The sequence below is a fragment of the Vidua chalybeata genome, chromosome 3 (genome assembly GCF_026979565.1).
Source record: "Vidua chalybeata isolate OUT-0048 chromosome 3, bVidCha1 merged haplotype, whole genome shotgun sequence".
NCBI lineage: Eukaryota > Metazoa > Chordata > Aves > Passeriformes > Viduidae > Vidua > Vidua chalybeata.
Window position 1 is genome coordinate 112,247,056 of NC_071532.1, and position 23,501 is coordinate 112,270,556.

Consider the following 23,501-nt stretch of genomic DNA (forward strand, 5'->3'; position numbering starts at 1 on the left):
GTCAACTTCTGAGGGCCACCTCCCTGTCACCTCCACAGTGCCACCTCCACGTCCCTGTCACCTCCACAGTGCCACCTCCACATCCCTGTCACCTCCAATGTGCCACCTCCACGTCCCTGTCACCTCCAGAGTGCCACCTCCGCGTCCCCAACCCCTCGGCCCTTGCCACCGCGAGGATTTCGGGGCGCACGGGGCAGCGGGGACACGGCCCCACCTCCACTCGGCTTCCAGGTGGAGGCACTCGTATTTCTCCTGGACCTCTCCCACCGTCAGGCCGGGGTGCAGCCAGTGGACCTCGTCCGACTTGACGTGCTTGAGCCGCAGGCCGTAGCACTCGGACAGACGGACGTCCGGCCCGATCCGCCCGCTCAGCAGGATGGACCGGATCACCTCCTGGGAAAGAAAAAAAAAAAAGGGGGAACCGCGGAATGGTTTGGGTTGGGAAAGGAGCTCCAGACCCATCCCGGCGCAACGCCGCCGGCCGAGGGTGAGACGACGTTTCCTGGGACGCTGCCCAGGGATTCGCTGGGAATTCCAGCCCAGCCGGGAATTCCGTCCCAAGATCCCCAAAATCCCAAGCTCCCCTTTCCCACTGGAAGCCACTCCCTGGCTCCTCCAGCCCTTCCCCAAATTCTAGCTCTGCTTCCCCTCCGGAAAAGGCTCCAAGGATTCCCTGGATCCTTCCCCGATCCAGCTGCACATTCCCAGCTCTCCCAGCCTGGCATTGGATCCAGCCCCATCCCGATTCCACTTTGAGAAGGAATTTTGGGATCCAGGGGCTTCACTGGGAATTAAGGACTCCAGGCAGGGTCTCCCTTCCCTTTTCCATCCCCCAAATCCCATAAAAATCCCTCGGGATGGATCCTGAGTGTCCTTGATCCCAGAATCCTGGAATGGTTTGGGATGGGATCCATGGGCCTTCCATCCCATCCCAGGGACACTTCCCACGATCCCAGGGTGATCCAAATCCACCCTTGGACACTGCCAGGGATCCGCGGATTCTCTGGGAATTCCAGCCCAGCCAGGAATTCCTTCCCAAGATCCCAAAATCCCAAGCTCCCCTTTTCCACTGGAAGCCATTCCCTGGCTCCTGGCCCTCCAGCCCTTCCCCAAATTCCAGCTCTCCTGGAGCCCCTTTGGGATCGGGAAGCGGCTCCAAGGATTCCCTGGATCCTTCCCTGATCCAGCTGTGCATTCCCAGCTCTCCCAGCCTGGCATTGGATCCATCCCCATCCCAACTCCTCCTGGAGAAGGAATTTTGGGATCCAGGGGCTTCACTGGGAATTTGGGACTCCAGGAAGGTTCTCCCTTCCCTTTTCCATCCCCAAATTCCATAAAAATCCCTCGGGATGGATTCCTGAGTGTCCTTGATCCCAGAATCCCGGAATGGTTTGGGTGGGAGCGGACCTCAAAACTCATCCAGCCCAAAATTCCCAGCTTTTCCATCCTTGGGTTCTCCTCAACCTCTTGGGAAATGCGGCTGGAAGGAGCCGATCCAGCCCTGGGTTGGCCAATCCCAGCCCCGAATTCCCAATCCCAGCCCCCAAATTCCCAATCCCAGCCCTAAATTCCCAATCCCAGCCCCAAATTCCCAATTCCAACCCTGAATTCCCAATCCGAGCCCCGAATTCCCAATCCCAGCCCCGAATTCCCAATCCCAGCCCTGAATTCCCAATCCCAGCCCTAAATTCCCAATCCCAGCCTCGAATTCCCAATCCCAGCCATGAATTCCGAATCCCAGCCCTGAATTCCAAATCCCAGCCCTTAATTCCCAATCCCAGCTATGATTTCCCAATTCCAACCCTGAATTCCCAATCCCATCCCTGAATTCCAAATCCCAGCCCCGAATTCCCATTCCCAGCCCCGAATTCCCAATCCCAGGCCCGAATTCCCAATCCCAGCCCCGAATTCCCAATCCCAGCCTCGAATTCCCAATCCCAGCCTCGAATTCCCAATCCCAGCCTCAAATTCCCATTCCCAGCCCCGAATTCCCAATCCCAGCCCCAAATTCCCAATCCCAGCCCCAAATTTCCAATCTAGCCCTGAATTCCCAATCCCAGCCCCGAATTCCCAATCCCAGCCCCAAATTCCCAATCCCAGCTACAAATTCCCAATTCCAGCCTCGAATTCATAATCACACCCCCGAATTCCCAATCCCAGCCCTAAATTCACAATCCCAACCCTGAATTCCCAATCCCAGCCCCGAATTCCCAATTCCAGCCCTAAATTCCCATTCACAGCCCCGAATTCCCAATCCCAGCCCTAAATTCACAATCCGCGCTAAGAATTCCCAATCCCATCCCTGAATTCCCAATCCCAGCCCCTAATTCCCAATCGCAGCCTCAAATTCCCAATCCCAGCCCCAAATTCCCAATCCCAGCCCCGAATTCCCAATCCCAGCCCCGAATTCCCAATTCCCAGCCCCGAATTCCCAATCCCAGCCCCGAATTCCCAATCCCAGCCCCAAATTCCCAATCCCAGCCCCGAATTCCCATTCCCCGCCCCAAATTCCCAATCCCAGCCCCGAATTCCCAATCCCAGCCCCAAATTCCCAATCCCAGCCTCGAATTCCCAATCCCAGCCATGAATTCCGAATCCCAGCCCTGAATTCCAAATCCCAGCCCTTAATTCCCAATCCCAGCCCCGAATTCCCAATCCCAGCCCCGATCCCGCCCTTTCCCCACCTACCCGGATCTCCGTGGCCACGGAGCACTTGACCAGCTTGAAGTTCTTGCCCAGGTTGAAGCTGTTGCTGTAGAAGCAAACCTTGAGGATCCGCGTCTCCTCCTTATCCCAGTCCCGATCCCGATCCCAATCCCGATCCCGATCCCGATCCCGATCCGTGTCCGGCGTCCCCATGGCCTCCAGGGTCCCGGAAAGGCTGCGGGAGGAGCTGCTCCGGGGGCGTCCGAGGGGCTCGGGAATGGCGGTCATCCTCAGGAGAGCCGGGGCGTTAGGAGCGGAGCATCCCTTCCCTGCGGGAACGACGGCGCCGTGGGATCGGGATGCGTCGGAAGGGTGGGGAAGGGGGAAGGGGAAAAAAGGGGGAAAAGGGAAAGGGGGAAAAGGGAAAAGGGGAAAAAGGGGAAAAGGGGGAAAAGGGGGAAAGGGGGAAGGGGGAAAAGGGGAAAAGGGAAAGGGAGAAAAGGGGGGGAAGGGGGAAAAAAGGGGAAAAAGGGGAAAAAGGGGAAAAAAGGGGGGAAGGGGGAAAAGGGGGAAAATGTGAAATGAGGAAAAAAGGGGAAAGGGGGGAAAGGGGAAAAGGGAAAGGGGGAAAAGGGGAAAAGGGGAAAAGGGGAAAAGGGGAAAAGGGGAAAAGGGGAAAAGGGGAAAAGGGGAAAAGGAAAAGGAAAAGGAAAAGGAAAGAGGGAAAAGGGGGGAAAAGGGGGGAAAAAGAGGGAAAAGGGGGAAAGGGGGAAAATGTGTAATGAGGATAAAAGGGGAAAGGGGAAAAGGGGAAAAGGGGAAAAGAGGAAAAGGGGAAAAGGGGAAAGTGAAATGGGGAAAAGTGAAAGGGAAAATGAAAACGGCAGAAGGGAAAGGGAAAGGGAAAGAGAAAGGGAAAGGGAAAAGGGGAAAGGGGGAAAGGGGGAAAGGGGAAAAGGGGAAAAGCGAAGGGGAAAATGGAAAAGGAAAGGGAAAAGGGGAAAAGGGGAAAAACAGGAAAAGTAAAGGGGAAAGGGAAAGGGGAAAAGTGAAAAGTGAAAAGGAGACAAGAGGAAAAGGGAAAGGGAAATGGAAAGGGGGAAAGGGGGAAAAGGGAAAAACGGGGGAAAGTGGAAAAGGGGAAAGTGAAATGGGGAAAAGTGAAAGAGAAAATGAAAAGGGCAAAAGGGAAAGGGAAAGGGAAAGGAAAGGGAAGGGAAAGGGAAAGGGAAGGGAAAGGGAAAGGGAAAAGGGAAAGGGAAAGGGAAAGGGAAAGGGAAAGGAAAGGGAAAGGGAAAGGGAAAGGGAAAGGGAAAGGGAAAGGGAAAGGGAAAGGGAAAGGGAAAGGGAAAGGGAAAAGGGAAAGGGAAAAGGGGGACACTTAGGGACATCTCCGTGTCCCTGTCACCTCTAGAGTGACATCTCCCTGTCACCTCCAGAGTGACATTCCAGAGTTCCCAACACCTCCTGAGGGACATCTCTGTGTCCCTGTCACCTCCAGAATGACATTCCAGAGTTCCCAACACCTCCTGAGGGACATCTCTGTGTCCCTGTCACCTCCTGAGGGACATCTCTGTGTCCCTGTCACCTCCAGAATGACATCCCAGTGTCCCCAACACCTCCTGAGGGACATCTCTGTGTCCCTGTCACCTCCAGAATGACATTCCAGAGTTCCCAACACCTCCTGAGGGACATCTCTGTGTCCCTGTCACCTCCAGAGTGACATCCCAGTGTCCCCAACACCTCCTGAGGGACATCTCCCTGTCCCTGTCACCTCCAGAGTGACATCTCCATATCCCCGTCACCTCCACAGCAACAACTCCACATCCCTGTCACCTCCAGAGTGACACCTCCCTGTCCCCGTCACCTCCACAACAACACCTGCATGTCCCTGTCACCTCCCCAGTGACACCTCCATGTCCCTGTCTCCTCCAGAGTGACACCTCCACGTCCTTGTCACGGCCAGAGTGACACTTTTCATGTCCCTGTCACCTCTAGAGTGACACCTCCATGTCCCCGTCACCACCATGGTGACACCTCCATGTCCTTGTCACCTCCAGAGTGACATCTCCATGTCCCTGTAACGTCCACAGTGACACCTCCGTGTCCCTGTCACCTCCATAGTCACATCTCCATGTCTCTCTTATGTCCCCAGCGACACCTCCCTGGCCCTGACATCACGATGGTGACACCTCCATGTCCTTGTCACCTCCCCAGTAACACCTCCACATCCCTGTCACGTCCACAGTGATACCTGCATGTCTCCGCCACCTCCAGAGTGACACTTTCATGTCCCTGTCACCTCCAAACTGACACCTCCATGTCCCTGTCACCTCCAAACCATCTCCATGTCCTTATCACCACCAGGGTGACACCTCCACATCCTTGTCACGCCCAGAGTGACACTTTCATGTCCCTGTCACCTCTCGAGTGACACCTCCATGTCCCCGTCACCACCATGGTGACACCTCCATGTCCTTGTCACCTCCAAACTGACACCTCTGAGTCCCTGTCACCTCCTGACTGACGTGTCCAAGTCCCTGTCACCTCCAGAGTGGCACCTCCATGCCCCTGTCACGATCACAGTGACAATTCCATGTCCCTGTCACCTCCAGAGTGACACCTCCATGTCCCTGTCACCTCCACAGCGGCACCTCCACATCCCCGTCACCTCCACAGCAACAACTCCACATCCCTGTGACCTCCAGAGTGACACCTCCCTGTCCCTCTCACGTCCCCAGTGACGCCTCCCTGTCCCTGACACCACCATGGTGACACCTCCATGTCCCTGTCACCTCCCCAGTGACACCTCCAAGTCTCTGTCACTTCCACAAGGACACTTTAATGTCCCTGTCACCTTCAGAGTGACACTTCCATGTCCTTGTCACTTCCAAACACACCGCCATGCCCCTGTCACTTCCAGAGTGGCACCTCCATGCCCCTTGTCACCTCCAGAGTGACACCTCCATGCCCCTTGTCACCTCCCCAGTAACACCTCCACATCCCTGTCACGTCCACAGTGATACCTGCATGTCCCTGTCTCCTCCACAGTGACATCTCCACGTCCTTGTCACGATCACAGTGACACTTTCATGTCCCTGTCACCTTCAGAGTGACACCTCCATGTCCCTGTCACCTCCACAGCAACAACTCCACATCCCTGTCACCTCCAGAGTGACATCTCCATGTCCTTGTCATGATCACAGTGACTTTCATGTCCACGTCACCACCACGGTGACACCTCCATCTCCTTGTCACCTCCAAACTGACACCTCCATGTCCTTGTCACCTCCAAACTATCTCCATGTCCCTGTCACCTCCAGAGTGGCATCACCATGTCCCTGTCACCGCCACAGCGACACCTCCACGTCCTTGTCACCTTCAGAGTGACACTTTTCATGTCCCTGTCACCTCCACAGTGACACCTCCATGTCTCTGTCACTGCCCCAGTGCCACCTCCATGTCCCTGTCACCCCCAGGGTGACACTTGCATGTCCCTGTCCCTTCCAGAGTGACATATCCCTGTCCCTGTCACCCCCACAGTGACACCTCCATGTCCCTGTCACCTCCCCAGTGCCACCTCCATGTCCCTGTCACCCCCAGGGTGCCACCTCCATGTCCCTGTCACCTCCCCAGTGCCACCTCCATGTCCCTGTCACCCCCAGAGTGACACCTCCATGTCCCTGTCATCTCCAAACCATCTCCATGTCCTTGTCACCTCCAGAGTGACACCTCCATGTCCCCATCAGCACCATGGTGACACCTCCATGTCCCTGTCACCTCCAGGGTGACACCTCCATGTCCCTGTCACCTCCCCAGTGCCACCTCCATGTCCCTGTCACCCCCAGGGTGCCACCTCCATGTCCCTGTCACCCCCACAGTGACACCTCCATGTCCTTGTCACCCCCAGAGTGACACCTCCATGTCCCTGTCACCTCCAAACCATCTCCATGACCTTGTCATCTCCAGGGTGACACCTCCACGTCCTTCTCATTTCCACAGTGACACCTCCATGTCCTTGTCACCTCCAGAGTGACACCTCCATGTCCCCGTCAGCACCATGGTGACACCTCCATGTCCCTGTCACCTTCAGAGTGACACATCCCTGTCCCTGTCACCTCCCCAGTGCCACCTCCATGTCCCTGTCACCCCCAGGGTGACACTTTCATGTCCCTGTCACTTCCAGAGTGACACCTCCATGTCCTTTGTCACCTCCACAGTGCCACCTCCATGTCCCTGTCACCGCCACAGCGACACCTCCACGTCCTTGTCACCTTCAGAGTGACACCTCCATGTCCCTGTCACCTCCCCAGTGCCACCTCCATGTCCCTGTCACCCCCAGGGTGACACTTGCATGTCCCTGTCACCTCCACAGCGACACATCCCTGTCCCTGTCACCCCCCCAGTGCCACCTCCATGTCCCTGTCACCTCCCCAGGGCCACCTCCATTTCCCTGTCACCTCCACAGTGCCACCTCCATGTCCCTGTCAGCACCATGGTGACACCTCCATCTCCTTGTCACCTCCAAACTGACACCTCCATGTCCTTGTCACCTCCAGAGTGCCACCTCCATGTCCGTGTCACCTCCCCAGTGACACCTCCATGTCCGTGTCACCTCCAGAGTGACAACTCCATGTCCCTGTCACCTCCCCTGTGCCACCTCCATGTCCCTGTCACCTCCCCAGTGCCACCTCCATGTCCCTGTCACCCCCAGGGCCCCCCCACCCTGACTCAGATCCATTTTCCCCTTCATTTTCCGAGGGGATAAAACTTCCCAAAATCCCAAACCCAAACCAAAAAATTTCCCTGCGGCCGAGGGCGACCCAGCTCCGATCCTCCCATCCCAGGAAAACCCTGGCGTGAGGCTCTTGGACCATCCAGAGGGATCCCAAATTTTGGGATCCCAAAGGGATCCCAAATCCCGCTATTCCCGAGGATTTTTGGGCTCCAGGGATTTTCCCCCCGGGTTGGATTGCGCAGCCCGCAGCTCACGCCAGGCCCCGGGGAGCAAAGGTGCGGCGGAGCCTCTGGAATGTGGAATTCCGCGCGTGGAATTCCGCATCCGGAGCCTCTGGAATGTGGAATTCCGCGCGTGGAATTCCGCATCCGGAGCCTCTGGAATGTGGAATTCCGCATCCGGCGGCTCCTGGATCCCAGCCCGGAGGAGCTCAGGTTAATGATTAAACCTCCAGGAATGGCCAGGAACTGGAGCCATTCCAGAGGGGAGCACGGGCTGGGAGAGCTGGGAATGTTCACCCGGATCGGGGAAGGATCCAGGGAATCCTCGGAGCCGCTTCCCGATCCCAAAGGGGCTCCAGGAGAGCTGGAATTTGGGGAAGGGCTGGAGGGCCAGGAGCCAGGGAATGGCTTCCAGTGGGAAAGGGGAGCTTGGGATTTTGGGATCTTGGGAAGGAATTCCCGGCTGGGCTGGAATTCCCAGAGAATCCCCGGATCCCTGGCAGTGCCCAAGAGTGGATTTGGATCACCCTGGGATCGTGGGAAGTGTCCCTGGGATGGGATTGAAGCTCCATGGATCCCATCCAAACCATTCTGGGATTCTGGGATCGAGGACACTCAGGATCCATCCCGAGGGATTTTTATGGAATTTGGGGATGGAAAAGGGAAGGGAGAAACTTCTGGAGTCCCAAATTCCCAGTGAAGCCCCTGGATCCTGAAATTCCTTCCTGGGGAGGATTCGGGATGGGGCTGGATCCAATCCAGGAGATCTGGAGAGGGATTTGGGAATAGGGCCTGGAATGCCAGGACAGGGAACGGCTCCCACTGCCAGAGGGTCGGGATTTGGGGATTTTGGGATCTTGGGAAGGAATTCCCGGCCGGGCTGGAATTCCCAGAGAATCCCTGGGAATGTCCAAGGGTGGATTTGGATCACCCTGGGATCGTGGAAGCGTCGGGATTGGACTGGGATGGGATTTAGGGCCCCATTTTGGGATCTTTTCATTCTTTGGTTTTTTTTTTTTTAATTCACCTCCGCGTTTTGGGTTTTTTTGGGGTTTTTGGGGTTTTTTTGGGGAGGAGTGGTTTTTTTGGGGTTTTTTGGGTTTTTTGGGGTTTTTTGGGGTTTTTTTTGGGGGGGGTGAGATTTGGGGGTTTTTTTTAGTTTTTTTTTGGGGGGGTTAGGAGTTTTTTGGATTTTTTGGGGTTATTTTTGGGGGGGTTGGTTTTTCTTTGGGGGGTTAGGGGTTTTTTTTGGGTTTTTTTGGGGTTTTTTGGGGGGGTGGGGTTTTGGGTTTTTTTGGGTTTTTTTAGGTTTTTTTTGGGGGGGGTTAGGGTTTTTTTGGGTTTTTTCGGGGTTTTTTTGGGGGGGGTGGGGTTTGGGTTTTTTTTTTTAGGTTTTTTTGGAGGGTTAGGGTTTTTTTGGGGTTTTTTGGGGTTTTTTGGGTTTTGGGGGTTTTTTTGGGGGGGTTGGTTTTTCTTGGGGGGGTTTGGGGTTTTTTGAGGTTTTTTGGGTTTTTTTGGGGGGTGAGGTTTTGTTTTTTTTTTTTAGTTTTTTTTGAGGGTTCGGGTTTTTTTGGGGTTTTTTGGGGGTTTTTTTGGGGGGGTTGGTTTTTCTTTGGGGGGGTTAGGGTTTTTTTTGGGTTTTTTGGGGTTTTTTAGTTGTTTTTTTTGGGGGGGTTGGTTTTTCTTGGGGGGGTTAGGGGTTTTTTTGGGGTTTTTTGGGTTTTTTTTGGGGGGGTGGGGTTTTGGGGTTTTTTTTTTAGTTTTTTTGGGGGGTTAGGGTTTTTTTGGGGTTTTTTTGGGGGGGTTGGTTTTTTTTGGGTTGGTTAGGGGTTTTTTCGGGTTTTTTTTTTGTTTTTTTTTTGGGTGGGGGTTTGGGGATTTTTTGGGGGTTTTGGGGTTTTTTTTTAGGGTTTTTTTTTTTGTTCTTCCCACCCCTCCCCGGGGCCTCTCTGCAGGAAGCCACATCCCTTGCACAACGCCCGGGTGACGCTTTTGGGGCCGCGTGTCCCCTCCCCACAGCGTTGGGGACAGCCCCTCCCTGCCCGTCCCCATCCCAAAAAAACCCCAACACGGCTTTGGGAATTCCCAGGGAATTCCAGCTGGGAACGGCCCCAGATCCAGCTCTGGGAACAGGGATGGTTTTTAGGGAATGTGGGACAGAAAATTTTCCATTTATGGGGATTTCTCCCCCCCTCTCCCCCATTTTTCCCTCATTCCCAGCCCCATTCCAGCTGGGAACGACCCCAAATCCAGCCCCGGGAACAGGGATGATTTTTAGGGAATGTGGGACAGAAAATTTTCCATTTATGGGATTTTTTTTCCCCCCTCTCCCTCATTTTTCCCACATTCCCAGCCCCATTCCAGCTGGGAACGACCCCAAATCCAACCCTGGGAACGGGGATGATTTTTAGGGAATGTGGGACAAAAATTTTCCCATTTATGGGATTTTTTTTTTCCTCTCCCCCATTTTTCCCTCATTCCCAGCCCCATTCCAGCTGGGAACGACCCCAAATCCAACCACTGGAACTGGGATGATTTTTAGGGAATGTGGGACAGAAAATTTTCCATTTATGGGGATTTTTTTCCCCTCTCCCTCATTTTTCCCTCAATCCCAGCCCCATTCCAGCTGGGAACGACCCCAAATCCAGCCCTGGGAACGGGGATGATTTTTAGGGAATGTGGGACAAAAGTTTTCCATTTATGGGGTTTTTTTCCCCCCCCTCTCTCCCATTTTTCTCTCATTCCCAGCCCCATTCCAGCTGGGAACGACCCCAAATCCAACCACGGGAATGGGGATGATTTTTAGGGAATCTGGGACAAAAATTTTCCATTTATGTTTTTTTTTTTCCCCTCTCTCCCATTTTTCCCTCATTCCCAGCCCCATTCCAGCTGGGAACGGCCCCAAATCCAGCTCCGGGAACGGGGATGGTTTTTAGGGAATGTGGGACAAAAAGTTTTCCATTTATGGGATTTTTTCCCTCCTCTCCTCCATTTTTCTCTCAATCCCAGCCCCATTCCCACGGGAATGTCCCATGGCTGGATGTCCCCTGCGTGTCCCCGTCCCGACCGGGGGGGATCCTGGCTGGGAACGGGGATCCCATGGAAAATCCCAAGGAGAATTCCCAACAGCACCTCCATGGCCAGAACTGGGGACATCGAGGGACACCAGGGGACATCGAGGGACATCGAGGGACATCGAGGGACATCGAGGGACACCGAGGGACATCGAGGGACATCGAGGGACACCCAGGGACATCCAGGGACATCGAGGGACATCGAGGGACACCAGGGGACACCGAGGGACACCGAGGGACACCGAGGGACATCGAGGGACATCCAGGGACACCGAGGGACACCGAGGGACATCGAGGGACATCCAGGGACACCGAGGGACACCGAGGGACATCGAGGGACACCGAGGGACACCAGGGGACACCGAGGGACATCGAGGGACATCGAGGGACACCGAGGGACATCGAGGGACATCCAGGGACACCGAGGGACATCGAGGGACACCGAGGGACACCGAGGGACATCGAGGGACATCCAGGGACACCGAGGGACATCGAGGGACACCAAGGGACATCGAGGGACACCGTGGGACACCGAGGGACATCGAGGGACACCGAGGGACATCGAGGGACACCAAGGAACATCGAGGGACACCGAGGGACATCGAGGGACATCCAGGGACATCCAGGGACACCAAGGGACATCGAGGGACATCGAGGGACATCCAGGGACACCAAGGAACATCGAGGGACATCGAGGGACATCGAGGGACACCGAGGGACATCCAGGGACACGAGGGGACATCCAGGGACACCGTGGGACATCCAGGGACACCAAGGGACATCGAGGGACACCGAGGGACACCAGGGGACATCGAGGGACACCGTGGGACATCCAGGGACACTGAGGGACATCCAGGGACACCGAGGGACACCGAGGGACATCGAGGCACATCGAGGGACACCGAGGGACACCGAGGGACACCAGGGGACATCCAGGGACACCAAGGGACATCGAGGGACACCCAGGGACATCGAGGGACACCGTGGGACATCCAGGGACACCGAGGGACATCGAGGGACACCGTGGGACATCCAGGGACACCGAGGGACATCGAGGGACACCGTGGGACACCGTGGGACATCCAGGGACACGAGGGGACATCGAGGGACACCGAGGGACACCGAGGGACACCGAGGGACATCGAGGGACACCGAGGGACACCGAGGGACATCAGTGTCCCCTCAAAGCCCGAAGGGGACACGTGGGACAATCCCGTCCTTCCCACCAACCCCCACTTCCCCATCCCAAATTCTCCGCCTTTTTCCACACTTGGTGACATCCCGACACCCCCCCCCCCCCCCTCCCCAAAATCTGTCGCCGTCCCCAAGCCGTGTCACCTCCCCTCCGCCTTCGGGACACATCCCCGGGCTCCCCGTGACGCAACCGCGGGGACGCGGAGGAAACGAAACCGAGCCCGGCGCTGCCACCGCCGTCCCCCTCCCTGCCCCCCGCCACCGCCACCGCCGCTCCGTGTCCCCTCGTGTCCCCCCCGGTGCCACCACCCTCCCCCGCCCCGCCGCCAGCTCCTGTCGCCTCCTCCCGACGGTGACACCGGCGAAGTCCCCGCGGGGCCCGGGGCCACCTCCCGGCACCAGGAAGTCGCCCCGGTGGCTCGCGGGGAAGTTCGCCTCCCCGCCCGGTGTCGCCTCGCCAAGCCCAGACCCCGGGTGGTGGCACCTCGGTGACAACTTTGAGGTGTCCCGTCCCACCCCCTTCCCACCCCCCCTCCCCACCGGGGAATTCTCCGGGATGAGTTTTCCCGGGATCCGCCCCCCTTCCCCCGCGCCCCGCCAGGTGAGCGGCTGGCGGCGTCCCGGCGGGATTTCCCGGGATGCGCGAATTCCCGGGATGCGCGATTTCCCGGGAGGCGCTTACCGAGGGGGTCCCCCCTTCTGTCGCCGCAGTGGCCCCGCGGTAGCCCCGGGGTGGCCCCGGGGTGGCCCCGCTGTCGCCGCTGTCGCCGCTGTCGCCGCGCCGAGAGCGCGCCGGCGGCGCTTCCTGCTGTGACTGACACGGGTGCGCAGAGGGACCGGCACCCGGCACCCGGGACCCGGCACCCGGCACCCGGCACCCGGCACCGGCACCCGGCACCGGGACGCGGACCCGGCACCTGACACCGGCACCCGGCACTCGGCACCCGGCACCGGAACCGGCACCGGAACCGGCACTCAGCACCCGGCACCCGGCACCGGGACCGGCACCGGGACCCAGAACCCAGCACCCAACAGCGGCACCGGCGCCGGCACCGGGACCCGGGACCCGGGACCCGGGACCCGGGACCCGGGACCCGGCACCGGGATCCGGACCCGGGACCCGGACCCGGTACCGGGACCAAGACCCAGAACCCGGCACCCAACAGCGGCACCGGCACCGGGACCCAGAACACAGCACCCGGCAGCGGAACCGGCACCGGCTCCGGGACGCGGACCCGGCACCTGACACCGGCACCCGGCACCCGGCACCCGGCACCCGGCACCCGGCACCCGGCACCGGAACCGGGACCCGGGACCCGGGACCCGGGACCCGGGACCCGGGACCCGGGACCCGGCACCCGGTACCGGGCACCCGGCACCGGAACCGGGACCCGGGACCCGGCATCGGGACCCGGACCCGGTACCGGGACCAAGACCCAGAACCCAGCACCCAACAGCGGCACCGGCGCCGGGACTCAGAACACAGCACCCGGCACCGGCACCGGCGCGGGCACCCGGCACCCGGCTCCGGGACCGGGACCCAGAACACAACACCTGGCACCGGAACCGGCGCCGGGACCCGGCACCGGGACCAAGACCCAGAACACAACACCCGACAGCGGCACCGGGACTGGGACTCAGAACACAGCACCCGGAACCGGCACCGGAACCGGCATCGGAACCGGCGCCGGGACAAAGACCTAGAACCCAGCACCCGGCACTGAGACCGGCACTGGGACCCAGGACCCAGAACCCAGCACCCGGCACCGGAACCGGCACCGGCACCCGGCACCCAGCTCCGGGACCGGGACCCAGAACACAGCACCTGGCACCGGAACCGGCACCGGCACCGGGACCCAAAACCCAGCATACAGCACCGGAACCGGCACCGGCATTGGCACTGGGACCCAGACCCAGAACCCAGCACCTGGTGCCGGAACCGGCACTGGAACCGGGACCAGGACCGGGACCCGGCACCGGGACCCAGAACATAGCACCCGGCACCGGAACTGGCGCCGGGACCAAGACCCAGAACCCAGCACCGCAACAGAGACAAAGACCTAGAACCCAGCACCCTGCACCAGGACCGGCACCGGCACCCAGAACCCAGCACCCGACAGCGGCACCGGGACCCAGAACCCAGCACCCGACACCGGGACAGAGACCCAGAACCCAGCACCCGACAGTGGAACCGAAACCGACACCGGTATCGGGACGAGAACTGGGACCAAGAACCAGGACCCAGTACCCAACACCGGTATCGGGACCAGAACTGGAACCCAGCACTCAGCACCGGTATCAGGACCAGAACCAGGACCAAGAACCAGGAGCCAGCACTCGACACCGGTATTGGGACCAGAACCAGGACCAAGAACCAGGACCCAGCACTCGACACCGGTATTGGGACCAGAACCGGGACCCAGCACCCAACACCGGTATTGGGACCAGAACCAGGACCAGGAACCAGGAGCCAGCACTCAACACTGGTATTGGGACCAGAACCGGGACCAAGAACTGGGACCCAGCACCCAACACTGGTACTGGGACCAGAACTGGGACCAAGAACCGGGACCCAGCACCCAACACCGGTATCGGGACCAGAACCAGGACCAAGAACCAGGACCCAGCACCCAACACTGGTATTGGGACCAAGAACCAGGACCCAGCACTCGACACCAGTACCGAGACCAGTACCAGGACCAAGAACCAGGACCCAGCACTCGACACCGGTATTGGGACCAGAACTGGGACCAAGAACTGGGACCCAGCACCCAACACTGGTATCGGGACCAGAACCGGGACCCAGCACTCGACACTGGTGTTGGGACCAGAACCGGGACCAAGAACCAGGATCCAGCACCCAACACTGGTATCGGGACCAGAACCGGGACCAAGAACCAGGATCCAGCACCCAACACTGGTATCGGGACCAGAACCGGGACCAAGAACCAGGATCCAGCACCCAACACTGGTATCGGGACCAAGAACCGGGACCCAGCACTCATTACCGGTACCGGGACCGGTACCGGGACCACAACCGGGACCAAGAACCGGGACCCAGCACCCAACACTGGTATTGGGACCAGAACCAGGACCAAGAACCAGGACCCGGTACCCTACACCGGTATTGGGACCAGAACCAGGAGCCAGCACTCGACACCGGTATTGGGACCAGAACCAGGACCAAGAATCAGGAGCCAGCACTCGACACCGGTATTGGGACCAGAACCGGGAGCCAGCACCCGACACCGGTATTGGGACCAGAACCAGGACCAAGAACCAGAAGCCAGCACCCAACACTGGTACTGAGACCAGAACTGGGACCAAGAACTGGGACCCAGCACCCAACACCGGTATTGGGACCAGAACCAGGACCAGGAACCAGGAGCCAGCACTCGACACCGGTATTGGGACCAGAACCGGGAGCCAGCACTCGACACCGGTAATGGGACCAGAACCGGGACCAAGAACCAGAAGCCAGCACCCAACACTGGTATCGGGACCAGTACCAGGACCAAGAACCAGGAGACAGCACTCGACACCGGTATTGGGACCAGAACTGGGACCCAGCACCCAACACCAGTATCGGGACCAGAACCAGGACCAGGAACCAGGAGCCAGCACTCGACACCGATACTGGGACCAGAACCAGGACCAAGAACCAGGACCCAGCACTCAACACTGGTATTGGGACCAGAACTGGGACCAAGAACTGGGACCCAGCACCCAACACCGGTATCGGGACCAAGAACCGGGACCCAGCACTTGACACCGGTATTGGGACCAGAACCGGGAGCCAGCACTCGGCACTGGTATTGGGACCAGAACCAGGACCAAGAACCAGAAGCCAGCACCCAACACTGGTATTGGGACCAGAACCAGGACCAAGAACCAGGACCCAGCACCCAACACCGGTATCGGGACCAGAACCAGGACCAAGAACCAGGATCCAGCACCCGACACCAGTATCAGGACCAAGAACCGGGACCCAGCACTCATCACCGGTACCGGGACCAGAACCGGGACCAAGAACCGGGACCCAGCACCCAACACTGGTACTGGGACCAGAACCAGGACCAAGAACCAGAAGCCAGCACTTGACACCGGTATTGGGACCAAGAACCGGCACCGGTACTGGGACCCAGCACTCGACACCGGTATTGGGACCAGAACTGGGACCAAGAACTGGGGCCCAGCCCCCAACACTGGTATCGGGACCAGAACCAGGACCCAGCACTCATCACCGTTACCGGGACCAGAAACAGGACCAAGAACCAGGAGCCAGCACTCGACACCGGTATCGGGACCAAGAACCAGGACCCAGCACTCGACACCGGTACCGAGACCAGTACCAGGACCAAGAACCAGGACCCAGCACTCGACACCGGTATTGGGACCAGAACCGGGAGCCAGCACCCAACACTGGTATTGGGACCAGAACCGGGAGCCAGCACTCGACACTGGTGTTGGGACCAGAACCGGGACCAAGAACCAGGATCCAGTACCCAACACTGGTATCGGGACCAGAACCAGGACCAAGAACCAGGATCCAGTACCCAACACCGGTATCAGGACCAGAACCGGGACCAAGAACCAGGACCCGGTACCCAACACCGCTATCAGGACCAAGAACTGGGGCCCAGCACTCAACACTGGTATTGGGACCAGAACCAGGACCCAGCACCCAACACCGGTAATGGGACCAGAACCGGGACCAAGAACCAGGACCCAGCACCCAACACCGGTGTCGGGACCAGAACCAGCTCTGGCACCAACCTGGACGCTCCTGGTGCCGCTGGAATTCCCATTCCGCTCCAAACCCCACATCCTGGATCCCGCCGGGCAGGCATGGAATGTGGGAATTCTGCAGGAGTTTTGGGAATGTGGGACTTCCCCGTGGGATTGGGGTGTGGGAATTCTGCAGGAATTTTGGGAATGACCTGGGACTCACCCCGGCCACCCTGGAGCTCATCCCCTCATTCCTGCATCCAAACCGGAGCCATCCAGCTGGATCCTGGCTCCATCCTGGGAAAACCAAATCCCGGGAGCAGGGAGCCGATCCCGAGCTGAGTCAACATTCCTGGATTTGAGCCCTTCCTGATCCATGCAGGAATTCCAGGGACTCACAGGATCCCATTTCCCAGGGAACAGCCAGGAATGGGCCCCCACAGCACCCAAACCAGTGAATTCCCACTGGATAAACTGGGAATGAGGACGGGAGATCATCCATAGGGATCCGACCGCCCTGATGCGCTCGGAATTCCGGAATGGTTTGGGTGGGAAAAGACCTGAAATCCCATCCCATTCCAATCCTGACACCTCCCCGATCCCAGGGTGATCCCAACCTTTCCTTGGACATTCACAGGGATCCAGGGATTCTCTGGGAATTCCAGCCCAGCCAGGAATTCCTTCCCAAATTCCCCAAAATCCCGACCCTCTGGCAGCGGGAGCCGTTCCCTGTCCTGGCATTCCAGGCCCTTTTCCCAAATCCCTCTCCAGCTCTCCTGGATTGGATCCAGCCCCATCCTGACTCCTCCTGGAGAAGGAATTTTGGGATCCAGAGGCTTCACTGGGAATTTGGGACTCCAGGAAGTTTCTCCCTTCCCTTTTCCATCCCCCAAATTCCATAAAAATCCCTCGGGATGGATCCTGACTGTCCTCGATCCCAGAATCCCAGAATGGTTTGGGATGGGATCCATGGACCTTCAATCCCATCCCAGGGACACTTCCCACGATCCCAGGGTGATCCAAATCCACTCTTGGGCACTGCCAGGGATCCAGGGATTCTCTGGGAATTCCAGCCCAGCCAGGAATTCCTTCCCAAGATCCCAAAATCCCAAGCTCCCCTTTCCCACTGGAAGCCATTCCCTGGCTCCTGGCCCTCCAGCCCTTCCCCAAATTCCAGCTCTCCTGGAGCCCCTTTGGGATCGGGAAGCGGCTCCAAGGACTCCCTGGATCCTTTCCCTGATCCAGCTGCACATTCCCAGCTCTCCCAGCCTGGCATTGGATCCAGCCCCATCCCCCCCTCTCCTAAGGGATCCCAAAATTCTTTCCCATTCCAAGGAAACCCCCAAGGCAGCTGAAAACATTCCCAGGATTTCCTGGATCCCGTTGAATTCTTGCCCATCGTGCTGTGAGTTTTTTCCCCACTCCCAGCTGTTATTCCGCTTTTTCCAGAGTGGGAAAACATTGGAGTGGCTGAGGTTGGGAGCAAGGCCCAGATCCCAACTTCCCAAATCCCAAATTCTCAAATCACAACTTCCCTGTATCCCATTGCCTCCCACATCCCAACTTCCCAAATCCCATCATCCCGAATCCCCTCGCCTCCCAAATCCCAACTTCCCGAATCCCATCTTCAACTTCCCTGTATCCCATTGCTTTCCACATCCCAACTTCCCAAATCCCATCGTCTCCCAAATCCCAGCTTCCAAAATCCCAACTTGCCAGTATCCCACTGCTTTCCAAATCCCAAGCCTTCCCACATTCCATCTCCACCTGCATCCCATTTTCCCTGCATCCCATTTTCCCATGTTTCCCACCTCCCCCTCTGTCCCATTTTCCACCTGCATCCCATTTTCTCTGCTTCCCATATTCCCTGCTTCCCATCTCCTCTCCTTCCCAGCTCCACCTGCATCCCATCTCCTTGTGCTCCCCGTTCTTCCCTGCATCCCATTTCCCCTGCATCCCATTTTTCTTGTATCCCATTTCCCCTGCATCCCATTTTTCTGGTATCCCATTTTCCCTGCTTCCCATTTTCCTGTGCTCCCATCTCTTCTTTCATCCCATTTCTCCACACTTCCCATCTCCCATCTGCTTTTGCTCTCTGTCTTTCCCTGCATCCCATTTCCACCTGCATCCCCTTTTCCCTCTGTCCCGTCTCTCTCATATCCCATTTTCCCACACTTCCCATTTTCCTTGAATCCCATCGCCACCTCCATCCCATTTTCCCTGTATCCCATTTTCCCATGTTTCCCACCTCCCCCTGTATCCCATTTTCCCTGCTTCCCATTTCCCCCTGTATCCCATTTTCCCTCCTTCCCATCTCCTCTGCTTCCCATTTTCCCTGCATCCCATTTTCCCTGCATCCCATTTTCCCTGCATCCCATTTTCCCATGTTTCCCACCTCCCCCTGGATCCCACGTTCCCTCCTTCCCATTTTCCCATTTCCCCTGCATCCCATCTCCTCCAGCTCCCCACTTTTCCATGCATCCCATTTTCCCTGCATCCCATTTTCCCTGTTTCCCATCTCCTTCTGCTCCCCATTTTCCCAAGTTTCCCACCTCCCCCTGCATTCCATTTTCCCTGCATCCCATTTTCCCTGTATCCCATTTCCCCCGTTTCCCATCTTCCCCTGTATCCCATCTACTCCAGCTCCCTGATTTTCCATGCTTCCCATTTTCCCTGCATCCCGTTTTCCCTGCCTCCCACCTCCCCTGCATCCCATTTTCCCGTGCTCCCATCTCCTCTTTCATCCCATTTTCCCAGTTTCCCATCTCTCCCTGCTTCCCATTTTCCGTGTATCCCATTTTCCCTGTTTCCCACCTCCTTCTGCTCCCCGTTTTTCCATGCATCCCATTTCCCCCTGCATCCCATTTTCCCTCCTTCCCATCTCCTCTCCTTCCCATTTTCCCAAGTTTCCCACTTCCCACTGTAACCCATTTTCCCTGCATCCCATTTTCCCTGCATCCCATTTTCCCATGTTTCCCACCTCCCCCTGGATCCCACTTTCCCTCCTTCCCATTTTCCCATTTTCCCTGCATCCCTTCTCCTCTGGCTCCCCACTTTTCCATGCATCCCATTTTCCCTGCATCCCATTTTCCCTGCCTCCCATCTCCTTCTGCTCCCCGTTTTTCCATGCATCCCATCTCCTCCTGCATCCCATTTCCCATCTATCCCATTTTCCCATGTTTCCCACCTCCCCCTGTATCCCATTTTCCCTGCTTCCCATTTCCCCCTGTATCCCACTTTCCCTGCTTCCCATCTCCTCCAGCTCCCCATTTTTCCCTCCATCCCATTTTTCCCTTTCCCCCTTCTTTCCCCTCATCCCCTCGGGAGCCGCGTCCCAGGAATCCGACCTTTTCCCGGGAATCCGCCCCCGGCCGGGAGCGCTGCCGGGAATCCCACGCACGGGAATGACTCAGGATCAGGGAGAACAGGGGAGGAACTCTGCGTTCCCGATATTCCCGGTGTTCCCAAGCCGGGATGGGATCAGGCCCGACCATCTGGGAAGGAAAAGCTCTCCAGATGTCCTGGAATTCCGGGATGGAAGCTTTCAGGTGGATCCTCAATCCCACTTTTTGTTGGTTTTTTTGGCTCTCGGGATCGTGATTCCCGATCCATAAAACCTGCGGAGTTCTGGCTGTCTGATCCCAGCCTCGTCATTCCCAGCCCTGCAGCCAATCCCAGGAATTCCATGGGATCCCAGGCATTCCATGGGATCCCAGGCATTCCATGGGATCGAGGGAGGGAAAATTCCCAAATTTCAGGGAATTTTTCCCAATTTTCCAAATTATTCCCTCTTATCCCCATCCCGATGGACATTTTGGCCATTCCGGCTGCTCCAGCCGGGAGCGATCCCAGAAAAAAGACATCCCAAATCATCCCAGGGCTTTGGAAAATCCCAAATCCCGAATTTTTCAGGCCAGAAAAGAAGGAATTCCCACCTGGCCCCACCCCTCCTGTTCCCCGCCCAAAAATGATCCGGGAAAAATTTGGGAATTCATTTTCCGTCCTGTGCTGACCCGGGGATTGAGATCCCAAGGCTCTGCCGAGGTGGCAAATTCCCAAATCATGGATGATCCACGAATTCCCATGTGTCCATCACTCCCACCTGTCCATCATTCCCATATTCCCATCATTCCCATATTCCCATCATTCCCAGATATCCCACATTCAGAAATATCCATAATTCCCATATTCCCATCATTCCCATCATTCCCATATTCCCACCATTCCCATTTTCCCATCATTCCCACGGATCCTCATTTTCACATTCCCATCACTCCCATGTGTCCATCATTCCATTTTCCCATATTCCCATCATTCCCACGTATCCCTCATTCCCACATTCCCATCATTCCCATTTTCCCATCATTCCCATGTGTCCATCACTCTCATATTCCCATCATTCCCATTATCCCATCATTCCCACATTCCCATCATTCCCATGTATCCATCATTCCCATTTTCCCACATTCCCATCATTCCCATTTATCAATCATTCCCATATTCCCATCATTCCCATGTGTCCATCATTCCCACTTTCCCATCATTCCCATATTCCCATCATTCCCAAGTATCCCTCATTCCCATATTCCCATCATTCCCATGTGTCCGTCACTCTCATATTCCCATCACTCTCATATTCCCATCATTCCCACATTCCCATCATTCCCACATTTCCATCATTCCTATATTCCCATCATTCCCACATATCCATCATTCCCGTTTTCTCATAGTTCCCATATTCCCATCATTCCCATTTTCCCATAATTCCCACATTCCCATAATTCCCATGTTTCCATCACTCTCATATTCCCATCATTCCCATTTTCCCATCATTCCCATTTTCCCATCATTCCCACATATCCCTCATCCCCATATTCCCATCATTCCCATGCATCCATCATTCCCATTTTCCCATCATTCCCACATTCCCATCACTCCCAATATTCCCATCATTCCCATATTCCCATCATTCCCGTATTCCCATCATTCCCATGTATCCATCATTCCCAAATTCCCATCATTCCCATCATTCCCATCATTCCCATGTATCCATCATTCCCAAATTCCCATCATTCCCATCATTCCCATCATTCCCATGTATCCATCATTCCCACATTCCCATCATTCCCATCATTCCCATGTATCCATCATTCCCACATTCCCATCATTCCCATCATTCCCATGTATCCATCATTCCCACATTCCCATCATTCCCATCATTCCCACGTGTCCCGCATCAACCCCCTAACCCCCAAATCCCCTTCTTTACCTAAAATCCCATTCCCGCTTTTTTTCCCCGGGAACCTTTCCCAGCCCATTCCCACTTGGAACAATCCCAAATCAAACAACTCCTCGACATTCCCGCTTTTCCGGCCTCAATCCCGGGCTGGAAAAGGTTGGATTGCACCTGGAGAACCCCGGAGACCCCAAAGCCGGGATTGGGATCTTGGCCTCTGTTTTCCTGGGATGTAACAACTCCACCCCTCCAAATATCCAGGTTTTCCCGGGAATCCTGGAATTCCAGCATTTCCTTCCCTCTGGAAACATCCCAGCCCCATCCAAGGCTCCTTCCTGGTGCTTCCCGCCCTTCCCGGGAAGTGGCAGCTGGGATTTTTTCATCAGATCCCAGGATTTTCCTGACAGATTCCATGATTTTCCCTGTCAAATCCTGGGATTTTCCCTTCAGATCCCGGGATTTTCCCATCAGATCCTGGGATTTTCCCATCAGATCCCAGGATTTTCCTGTCAGACCCTGGGATTTTTCTGTCAGATCCCAGGATTTTCCCATCAGATCCCGGGATTTTCCCATCAGATCCCAGGATTTTCCTGTCAGATCCCAGGATTTTCCTGTCAGACCCTGGGATTTTCCCGTCAGATCCCAGGAGGTTCACGTCAGATCCTAGGATTTCCCTGTCAGATCCCAGGATTTTCCCTGTCAGATCCCGGGATTTTCCCGACAGAGCCCGGGATTTTTCTGTCTGACCCAGGGATTTTCTCATTAGATCCTGGGATTTTCCCTGTCAGATTCCAGGATTTTACCTGTCAGATCCCAGGATTTTCCCTGTCAGATCCTGGGATTTTCACATCAGATCCCAGGATTTCCCCTGCCAAATCCCAGGATTTTCCTGTCAGACCCTGGGATTTTTCTGTCAGATCCCAGGATTTTCCTTGTCAGATCCCAGGATTTTCCTGTCAGACCCTGGGATTTTCCCATCAGATCCCAGGACTTTCCTGTCAGACCCTGGGATTTTCACATCAGATCCTGGGATTTTCCCTGTCAGATCCCAGGATTTTCCCTGTCAGACCCCGGGATTTTCCCTGTCAGATGCCAGGGTTTTTCTGTCAGATACTGGGATTTTCCCTTCAGATCCTGGGATTTCCTTGTCAGATCCCAGGAGGTTCCTGTCAGATCCCGGGATTTTCCCGTTGGATCCCCGGATTTTGATGGAAGGGATTTTTTGGGCCGTTTTTGGCCCCAGCTCCGGAGCTTTCCGAGGTTTCCCGGGGGCTGTCGGGAGCCTCGGCCTCTTCCTGTTCCCCTTTTTCTGCCGCTTCCTCAAACGGCCTCTCCGTGATCCCAGCGTTCCCGTCCTTGCTGGGATCCTCCCCGGGATCCTTCCTGGGATCCTTCCCGGGATCCATCCCCTGCCCTTTCCAGGAATCCATCCCCTGCCCTTTTCAGGATCCATCCCTGCCCTTCCTGGGATCCTTCCTGGGATCCTTCCTGGGATCTTTCCCGGGATCCATCCCTGTCCTTCCTGTGATCCACCCCCCTCATTCCCAGGATCCATTCCTATACTTTCTGGGATCTTTTCCGGGATCCTTCCTGGGATCTTTCCCGGGGTCCTTCCCAGGATCCATCCCCCGCCCTTCCCAGGATCCATTCCCGTCCTTCCCAGG

General features: G+C 56.7%; 1 protein-coding gene across 5 annotated transcripts in view; it reads right to left on the reverse strand.

Moving 5' to 3' along the window:
- The window catches only part of PTK2B (protein tyrosine kinase 2 beta), a 75,777-nt gene that overhangs the window by 47,576 nt on the left and 4,700 nt on the right, over window positions 1-23,501 (reverse strand). For 3 of the 5 annotated variants that reach the window (XM_053937836.1, XM_053937840.1, XM_053937841.1), the window contains exons 2-3: window positions 2,689-2,975; window positions 215-393 (exon numbers count right to left, since the gene is read on the reverse strand). In XM_053937836.1, the coding sequence (XP_053793811.1) occupies window positions 215-393; window positions 2,689-2,975 (466 nt within the window). Of the gene's footprint in view, window positions 1-214; window positions 394-2,688; window positions 2,976-7,638; window positions 7,678-12,555; window positions 12,599-23,501 lie in introns of those variants that run through there. The other 2 variants (XM_053937838.1, XM_053937837.1) reach the window with 2 other exon arrangements.